Below are 9,281 nucleotides of genomic sequence, written 5' to 3'. Positions count from 1 at the left end.
GCTGGTTTACACAGCTTGCCTAACACAGCCGTCACAAGATATGGAACGGCACAGCCGGTTACTGCAATAACCGAGGCTGTACTACTCATGTGGTACACACACAGCTTCGCTGTGTACGCACTGCTTCTCTGTGCGACTGTGCATCCTGGGAATGTACTGTATAGTACTATGTAGCCACAGATGTACAGTAGTATATATAGGGGACCTCTGTACCCCAAATCTACAGTTCAGTTCACTCGAACGTCTCCTCTCATCGCTCTAACAAGCCTCTTATAACCAACAACCCTTCTAGGTGAGTTGCAGGCTATCCGCTGTCGTTGCCACCCGTGGGAGAGGCCTTCGCCCCCCGGGTTCAACAATGGTGTATACTTCATCCGCTCTGGCAAGCATGTCTCTTGGACGTGGTTTCGCTGGATTGCAGCAACTCAACCAGCGCATCCAGCGGTCTGCATCTCTTCCCGCAGTACATCAATCCAAATCGCTCGCAACCTTTACTTCTGATGCTGAAATGCAGCCGATGGCCATCGGCTCTGACGCGCTGGCCGAGGCTGAGCGTCTCACTCAAGACCGCGCTGTGGTTGCATGCGAGTTTGACGAGTATCTTGCAGAACCAGACGAAATCATCCCAAATATATCTCAGAACAATGATTTGTACTATTACTGGACCGTGAGCTTCTCTTACCAGTACTCCGGCTTTCACTTATGATTCAACTGACTTCTCGATATAGACACGAAAACAATCACTTCGGTATCTCTATTTAGTATCCCGTGACGTGCTAGCCGCACAGGCTTCCGGCGTTGTTTGCGAGCGAGTTTTTTCATCCAGCAAGGAAACGGACACGCTCCGTCGGAGTCGTCTGCATCCGGTACTGATGGAGGCCCTTCAGATCTTGAAATTCCGGTATAGGCAGGAGCGTCTGGACCTCTTTGGGGACATTGTTACTCGTGTTGAGGAGCTCACCCTAGATGATCTCGACACTGATGTCGAGACATAACGCTTGTCTCCTGTCCGGAGATTTCGCTTCGCCTGCCTTCCGCGCATTTTCTCCGCTATTAGTGATTGTGCTGTACATGACTTATGATGTATATATTGCCTATGTCTTCCGTGCACTCACATTCGAAGCTGCGCGCATCTGAGTTCCATATATGGTGCATAGCTTGCCAGCCAGCCAGCTATCAAGCTCGAGCTGGGCGCGAGCTGGGTAGCTGGCTACGAATCAGCTGCGCGCCGGCTCGGCTGGATCCGGCTGGCTTGCCCTACTTGATCAAGCTCCACCGGCTTGGCTTGGCTGACTCGAATTGGCGGCAACACTACCTGCCGTGCGTTTACTGACGCTGGAGCGGCGGCTGGGGAAACGGCGGGCCGTCTGCGCCGCGCTTACCGCCGCCACAACCACGTTCTGCCAGTGCGCTCGTCCAACACTTCGCCACCCGGTCTTTCAATCACGACCTCATCTCCGCACCTCACGACCTGCGGTCCCTCCGAGTTGCAGTCCAAGTCCAAGTTCAAATTCAAATGGCGCTGTGCAATGCGCCATCCACCCTTCTTTTTTTGGAAAGTGATCCTTGGCGTCGATTGGTTAGGTGAACTCAGCAAGGGAGTTCTTCGGTCGCGAAGTACGTCTGGCGAATGTAGGCGCATCCTGGGTTTTGGGAACTCGAGTCGGCATGCGGTACCAACTGTATGGGTGAGTGAGTAATATGTTGGAATTGATGCATCACTCGGGTCCTCAGTTCGAACGCGGACACGGTGCTGTATCTGCCGAGACTCCAGTAGCGTGGACCCGGATGCGAGTCCTCGCTGAAGCCTGTCACGGGGATACCGCTCACGAAGGGAAAGCCAATGCGTAGGTGGTATCCGTGGCACATCCTGCCGCGCAGCAGCGAGCTTGACGTCAAGATGGCCCGCAGATCCAAGCGCACCTACAGACGAGAGTGAACGGGAAGGCAAGGGCAAGGGGCGCGCTTGAGACTATCCCAAGGGAGATTGTGATGAGGATCATAGCGAGGTAAACCGCGCGATGTGAACGTGAGCGTCGAGGTGCCGAGAGCGCGAGTGGGGTGATCTGCCACGCGAAGCGGGCGGCGGTCAAGGCGGCAGCGGGTGAGCAATGAGCTGATTGCGAGGTCGAAAAGTCATGATGGTTTACGGAGACATCTCAGTCGTCTGAGGTGATGGCACTCTTGTTTCCATGCACTACTAATTTGCTTCGTGGAATGTCTGGTTGGCGTCGTTTAATGCTAATAGTCGCCTCCAGTCAGTCTGTAGAGGTGTCGCTGTTTTAGGAAAGTGCGAAGCCGTACAGATTCAAATCGATACCCTACATCATGTGGTGCCCACCCACACCTTTGGCTGACGATGCTACCAGGTGGGTCAACGTCGTGACCGGGCTCACCAGCCGGACGATCTTGCGCTGATGTTTCTTCTATATATCCCCCGACAGATGTTGCCATGAACATGTCATTCACGAGTCATTCACGATATCACATCAGGAAGAGCTTGCACGGCTTCTGAGCTTGAGGCTGGCAGACCTTACGTTAATCCCTCCGGTCCAGGACTTGCCCGGAAAACGGGGGACGGGATGGGCGCCTGCTCTCAGCCATAGCCGAGTTTTGAATGGCCCGGACCACCGAGCTGGCAATTAACGTCAAGTATCGGACACAGGGAAGGAATGGACAACATGACAAACATACCTCTATCTTCGCAATGACCGGCCCAGTGATGCCGACATATCTCGGTCAGTTCTTCCGCCGTATGTCATACGTCCCAACTCCATGCATATGTCGAGCTCATGGGCTACTTAAGCCTACCAGTTCAGAACACGGAGGCCGTCATCAATCCCCCACCCCCATACAACGTACAGAACCTCGACTGACCTCTTCAGTATCATCCATTCATCATGGCCCATGAAACCAACCCCATCGACGTCGTTTGCGCCTCTGGCGCAAAGAAAGAGTCGAGCTATATCGTGCATCTGAAGGCCAGCGTCGACATGGCCGCCCATCTCCAGTGGCTTCGTCAACGACTCTCTGGCGATTCGGAGATCAAGGATGATTACTCCTTCATGAACGCGTTCTCGGGCAAGTTCAACGAGCAAACCCTCGCCGCTCTCCGTACCTCTTCCGACGTGGAGAGGATCGAGGAGGTGAGATATGTCACCCATCATGTCCACGCATACCGGATGAATTGCTCGACAAATAGGATGCAGAAATCTCGCTGTTCAGCAAGATAGTGCAGTAAGCCATTCAGACTCATGCGAGTACCTGGCTGAGTGCACTCATGTCGCGACGTAGGGGACCTGCACCGTGGGGCTTGAACCGGATCAGCCAACGCCCCTGGCTTAAGTTCGAGTACACTTACATTGGTGCAAGCAACCCTGTGGATATCTACATAGTCGGTCAGTACACTGCACCCTCATAAATCATGACATAATGTCCTGACGGTGACGCGATCTGCAGATACCGGTATCTTCACTTCGCACATCGAGTTCGGAAGTCGTGCCTCATGGGGTTACACCTACAAAGGCCTCCCCGTATGCTTCTATCCTTGAAACATGGTGAACAGGTTGTAACTCAATGGTCACCAGAACGTGGACGACAACGGCCACGGCACGCAGGTCGCTAGTGTCGCAGGTGGCACGCACGCTGGGGTCTTCAAGAATGCACACCTGATCGCTGTCAAGGTCTTCGATGCCAAAGGGTGAGGCGGTTCAGAGAGCTACGGAAATCGACACTGAAGTTTGCCATTTCCTGTTGTTAGGAACGGTTCGGTGACTGCCACGTAAGCTGGTCACTGTAACTTCCTCCCGCGCTAATTAACCCCCTGTCACTCATCCCAGACTGGCTGGAATCGCCTACATCATGCGGGCTGTTCAAGCCTCGCGTCGCCCTTCCGTGGTCAATTTCAGCTTTGGCTTCTATGAGCCTGACCCGACCCTGATATCTCTCGACAAGGCCATTGCAAAGGTGAGAATTATGGTCCGCTGTCACTCCTGATTCCTGTTCCTGAGCGGTGTCCAGATGACGGATGCCGGAATTCACGTCTGTGCTGCCTCCGGAAACAACAATGTAAGCACAATTCATCTTTCCTGGCGTGTACATTGAATGAGTGATCGCCGCAATATAGGTCAATGCAGGCTTAGTGAGCCCCGCCCGTGCACCATCTGCGGTCACAGTTGGCGCATCCAACATGCTCGATCGGCGCTGGTACTCCTCCAATTATGGGGCCGTCCTGGACATCTTTGCTCCCGGAGAGAACATTCAGATGGCCACCATAGGCGACAGGAGCGCGACGATTTACAGCAGCGGAACTTCGTTCGCTTGCCCTCACGTAAGCATTTTTTTCTGCCTAACTACTTCCATGCTCTAGAACGGATGTCCTGACATGCGTGTCTTAGCTCGCCGGCCTGATTGCATATACGATTTCGCTCCGAGGAAACCAATCGCCGTCCGCAATGTCCCAGTATCTCAAGAGCACTGCATTGGCTAACGTCCTCGGTGACATCCGTGAGTTCACCTTGAAGTGAGGCAGATTGCATCGTCTGACTACGATGTGCTTCCGACAGCTGCGGGCACCCCGAACTTCCTCGCTAACAATGGTTTTTGAGGCGGCGATACCAGCTTGTCATTGTAAAGAACCGCGTGTCGAATACAGGGATACATGAATATGGAGGTTACTACTTTTCCATGCGCGTGTGACTGTCCCGAGCCTACAGAGATTTTTCCAGTACTAGTATGACCCCAGAAGCTACGGCCCATAACGTATTTCATGAATATCTCCCTCCCATCCTCTCCGACACATTTCAGACTTCGCATACTTAATTCGCATTCTGGATAGTACATACGTGTGAAATATGAAGAAAATCGGTGGAGGTTTGCATTGAGCATCGCGGAATTACACGTCTGACCCCAGAAGCTACGGAAAAGCGCCCAGAGATTGTCATGGATGGTCACAATGCCGAAGACTGCCGATTCAAACACCGCTGTTATCAGTCGTTTGATAGCGAAGTTGGCCGAGGCAACACTGTCGAAGCGCTCAGATTGAAAGTCAGCTTTATCTCGGTCAGTGGCTGAATGTCACGCTCGAGAGACCTCTTCCCATCCTTTGAATACCGCAACCCGGAATCCTTCGGAGACTGAACAAGAAAGTTCATTGAAAATGTTTAGAACACTTTTCAAGCTACAGAAAGATCGGCGCTGCAGATCTTTTTGTGGCAACTCACCAAGGTCAGTAAACTGTTGAAACCCTACTGAGATTGACTTGTATCAGGAGCAAATCCCTTCCGATTTCCTTCGTTCTTTTTGACAATGATATTTTGGAAGTACATCGTCTTGTGTGTAACCCGTGCACACTTTTTGACAGGGAAATGCGAGAACTGGAGGCGTGTCAGTAGCTTCTGGGGTCACACTAGTATAGGTTGCATCTTTCACAAACCTCATGATATCCGAACCGAGCGGCGCGGAGTCGCCCCCCAAATGGCTGTCACTCCCCTACTAAGTCGAAATGGCAACGCTGACTAAAGTGGAGTCCATGAGCGTTCTAAAAGGGAATGTTATAGGATCCGGCCTCCTATTTGTCAGCTGCACCACTACCCTTCCATCCCTCAGTCATTTCGAGGTGAGGTATCCCCGCGGATGTCAACCGTGGATGCACCAAAAGTTCACCTGTCATTACGTTGTCGCTAGCACACCGTCCTATCATGACGCAAACCAACACCGTTGACATCGCACGGGCCGCCGACGAGAAGAGAGACTCGAGCTATATCGTGGCATTGAAGGATGGAGTCGACAGGGAAGCCCACCTCAAATGGTTGCGCGAACGCCTTTCCGAGCAGTCCAGGATCGAGAACGACTACTCGTTCCTCAACTCGTACTCCGGGATCTTCGACGATGAGACCCTCGCCGTCATTCGTGCTTCGCCCGATGTCAGCAGAATCGAGGAAGTAAGTCTATCAAATGATCTTACACAGCTGTCTCACGCATCCGACTGTGCCAGGATGCCCAAATTCGATTATCTCACGGCGCACCGACCGATGTGGCTTGATCAGCGTGTAGCTGAATCGATGCCATGGCCACTCAGTCGTTTCACCTATATTATGTAACACTACGTGTACTCGCATACGAGAACTCCTCATCAGGTGCTTTGGTACAAGGGACAGAAGACCATCCATCGGTCTGCGGGACGTCCCGACGTCTAATCCCTACTTAGCTCCTGATCAAAGCTTCTGCCCACTCGGACCGTGGCGTGATCTTACAATCGCAGCCTTCCAAGAACCTGTCCGTATACACTTAGCACTCCCTGAAGTCTCGAGGTCTGTAAAACAAGCTCACGATATGAGTCCTGTGGTCTGCCTGAGCTCGCTTCTGATGGGGAGGCCATGTTCGTCGAGCGGTGATTTGATCGCAAAGGTATGCAAGATAGACGCAATGAAAATGAACAGCGCAGAGGTAGCAAAGTGCCGCCCCGGACAGATTCTGTGAGGGATGCTGTAACGACATCGACTGGAAGCGAACGACAAGGGGACGCACCGTCGGCCGAATCCAAACGCAATAGTTGCTGGGTCCCTTATATCAACGACGAATTTTCCATCTTTCAGGAAGCGCTCTGGCATGAATCTGTCCGGCTCAGGGTATACTTCAGGGTCCTGCAGGAATGCCCTAAGGGTAGGTTAACGGTTCCGTGTGCTGACCGTATTTGAAGAACTCAGAGCAGAGTATCATACCAAGCATTAGCGATGATGAGCGAGCCCTTGGGTATGAAGTAACCATTGTACTCGTCATCTGCGATGGCGACGTGGGGCAGGGAGAGCGGAGCTATTGCATGCCACCGTAGTACCTCTCTCATAATCGCTTGAATGTATGGCAACGAATCCATGTCCGCCATTTCTGGGAGCCGGGATTTCCCACAGACATGTTCGAGTTCCGCTTGTGCCTTTGCCTGTACGTCCGGGTAGAGCGCCATCGCTATCACAAATGCAACAGTGGCAGAATGTGTCTGGCAAATAACTTCCTTAATGCGGGCATTCTCGCAGCAAGAAATTGCGACGAACGGTATCGAGACCAGCTGTAAGCGACATGATTAGTCACAAGAACTCCCGAGGACTAAACTTTCTAATACTGGCCTGTATAAGCAACTGCAACGACGTTCCTTGCGATGTCTTCGTCATCGGAAGTAGATCCGCCGGAAATGTTCGAGAATCTGTCCATCATCGAGCTCGCAGCGCTAACTTTTATCCCTGTTGTGTTCTGCGTAGAGCAGTGGCAGCGAGTCATTATCACAGCATACGACACATTGGAAGCAAAGTCACCATCGCCTCTTGAAGGTCCTTCCACGGAATATCCCGCATGTCCGCCGTCATTTGGCGAGTTCGTGCAAGACGGCGCAAGAAGCTCGTTCCAGGCAGCCAAGTCGGGGTGCGGGCTAGTACGGGAAACGATTCGAGGATCATTGAAGAGCCAGGAGTAGTCAGGTTGATCGTGGAAGCCGTTTCTTTGAAGAGGGCTATGTACTTGTCGTCTTCCTCTGCTACGGGAAGCCCGTAGCATGATTCAATGATGGCGGCGCCGACGGAGCTGACCGATGGGCCGACTTGTCAGACGTTACTCCGCTGGCTTGACATCACTGGCATGAAGTACTCACTACTCTATATGCTCCGTGAAGTGCTGAGGGCTCTTCAAAAGCCTGGCTAGCAGACGGCGAGCGCTTTCCTCCTGGTTGGAATGGTACCTGCCTACGACGTCCGAGTGGAACTCTTGCCAGAATGCCCTCCTGTGACGCCGCCACCATGGACCGTAGGGCATCATTCCGAGGGCCCAGTCCCATCCAGTCCTGCGATGCCTCAGAATGCTGTATGAAGGGGTAACACACTCGTTACACTCACAGCCTGAACATGGGCGTGGGTGGTCTGGACGAGTATATCGAAGATCGCTTGTCCAGAAGATCGATGGCGGTGTTGTAATCATTGAGAATTATCAGCTGCTGGGAGAAGATCCGCAGAGAGACGATGTCGCCTAGTGAGAAGTGTTATAGTTCAGGCCAATGTCAGCACAATGTCAGCACAATGTCAGCACTCGCCGTATTTCTTGCTCAATTCCTTGTACGCCAGCCATGGTCTGTCCTTCGGGTAATCGAGCAGGTTTCCTATGACAGGAAAACCAGGAGGTCCTGGGGGGAGGGGGAGACGTTCATAGCGGCCTAGAGCCGACTCGGAGCGAATGAATCGCCAATACAGATAACACAGTGTTCCGAATATCCCGAGGATAAAGGGCGGTAGTGAGAGACTTTGAAGGATAGCCATGTCGTTCCTTGGTATGGGAGAATCCTCCTGTTCGAGGACGGCATCCAGGTATTAATACTAGAGGGTCGGCGGCAGGGGTGGGAGCGTTACTATGATAGTTCGATGGATGAACTCTGTGTACTCTTCTATCGTGTCTATCGGAGTATAACGTCACTGGCGGCTTTCATTGACAGCCATTAGATTCAAAGTCGACCGGACGAGCGGCCTGCTTCATTCAAACAAGGTACTTGATGAACCAAAGCTCGAAAGCCACTCCGCTGGTCTGGAACGTCCCAAAGTCCACTGAATGACACTAAGGGAACATCATCAGCCTCCATATCACGATACAGTTGCTTAACCCAATCTTCTTTCGCAATATGGTGAGCAATGAGACCTCCTGAGCGTCATAATTCGCGAGAGAAGAGGAGGTGCGTTTTGTCATAGTATGATGGCGGTTAATCACCAGACCGTGAGCTAGTGACTGAACCATGTTTTCATCACGATATGACAAAGCATACTTCCGCTTTATCCACGACAGAAGGTTTCATTACTCACCGTACCAAATGCCAGTGACTAACCCGTCGCTGCATCATAGCATAACGAGGCTGCGACCTCGGCTGCGATCGCGATTCAGGGCTGCTAGGTTGCTGAAACGACAATAGAGAAGTTTCGTCAGCTATCAAGGGTTCTAAGAGGATGCGCAAACTCAACTTTGTTCGGTTGTGATCGCAGACCAGGGCGAGGTGAACCTGGCTCTTGATCTCCCATGCGTTGGGTACTCACAGCATGATACGAAAGTGGTCAGGCGTCCCACCCGCATCCGCGTTTCGCTGGCTACTTACCTCTACTGAGGACTCTGGGATGAGGGATGTTCAATTCTCGTCGTTCAGTTCACCCCGCGCTTTAGCGGCCAGGTTAGGTACCCGAGAGGTAGTGCCCATGGCGGTGGTCACTCTCTAAAACGCCGCGCACAGCTCTAATATGAGTTCCAGCTGCAAAAGTTTG

The 9,281-nt window shown here is 52.4% G+C and overlaps 3 protein-coding genes across 3 annotated transcripts; 2 read left to right on the top strand and 1 right to left on the bottom strand.

Annotated features, from left to right (window-relative positions):
- Positions 1-752: 752 nt before the first annotated feature.
- On the top strand, positions 753-995 carry DICSQDRAFT_61794 (uncharacterized protein; the record flags this gene model as incomplete). Its single annotated transcript, XM_007366322.1, has 1 exon — positions 753-995. A coding segment is annotated over one exon (243 nt), but the record flags the coding sequence as incomplete, so codon positions are not given.
- Positions 996-2,900: 1,905 nt separating this feature from the next.
- Positions 2,901-4,606, top strand: DICSQDRAFT_127445 (serine proteinase; the record flags this gene model as incomplete). Its single annotated transcript, XM_007366321.1, has 11 exons — positions 2,901-3,146; positions 3,203-3,237; positions 3,295-3,398; positions 3,460-3,533; positions 3,588-3,700; positions 3,761-3,781; positions 3,840-3,966; positions 4,021-4,068; positions 4,127-4,330; positions 4,398-4,506; positions 4,566-4,606. 11 exons carry the CDS (start codon positions 2,901-2,903, stop codon positions 4,604-4,606), a joined length of 1,122 nt encoding a protein of 373 aa, XP_007366383.1.
- Positions 4,607-5,683: 1,077 nt separating this feature from the next.
- On the bottom strand, positions 5,684-8,662 carry DICSQDRAFT_137075 (cytochrome P450). Its single transcript, XM_007366320.1, has 10 exons — positions 8,075-8,662; positions 7,881-8,010; positions 7,640-7,828; positions 7,308-7,572; positions 7,135-7,245; positions 6,723-6,994; positions 6,529-6,657; positions 6,331-6,474; positions 5,996-6,274; positions 5,684-5,942 (listed from the first exon to the last, which is right to left on the bottom strand). Exons 1-9 carry the CDS (start codon positions 8,295-8,297, stop codon positions 6,205-6,207), a joined length of 1,533 nt encoding a protein of 510 aa, XP_007366382.1. The 5' UTR covers positions 8,298-8,662; the 3' UTR covers positions 5,684-5,942; positions 5,996-6,204.
- Positions 8,663-9,281: the final 619 nt, after the last annotated feature.

Source organism: Dichomitus squalens (genome assembly GCF_000275845.1).
Source record: "Dichomitus squalens LYAD-421 SS1 unplaced genomic scaffold DICSQscaffold_17, whole genome shotgun sequence".
NCBI lineage: Eukaryota > Fungi > Basidiomycota > Agaricomycetes > Polyporales > Polyporaceae > Dichomitus > Dichomitus squalens.
This window is presented reverse-complemented; position numbering and strand designations above follow the sequence as displayed.

What these genes read in the sequence shown, in the direction of transcription:
- DICSQDRAFT_137075 (XM_007366320.1), bottom strand. Translation starts at nt 8,297, where the DNA reads ATGGCTATCCTTCAAAGTCTCTCACTACCGCCCTTTATCCTCGGGATA. An exon ending in CCCACGCCCATGTTCAGGCT is followed by an intron (nt 7,829 to 7,880) that starts GTGAGTGTAACG and finishes GAGGCATCGCAG; the next exon opens with GACTGGATGGGACTGGGCCC. An exon ending in GCGTTTGGATTCGGCCGACG is followed by an intron (nt 6,475 to 6,528) that starts GTGCGTCCCCTT and finishes CATCCCTCACAG; the next exon opens with AATCTGTCCGGGGCGGCACT.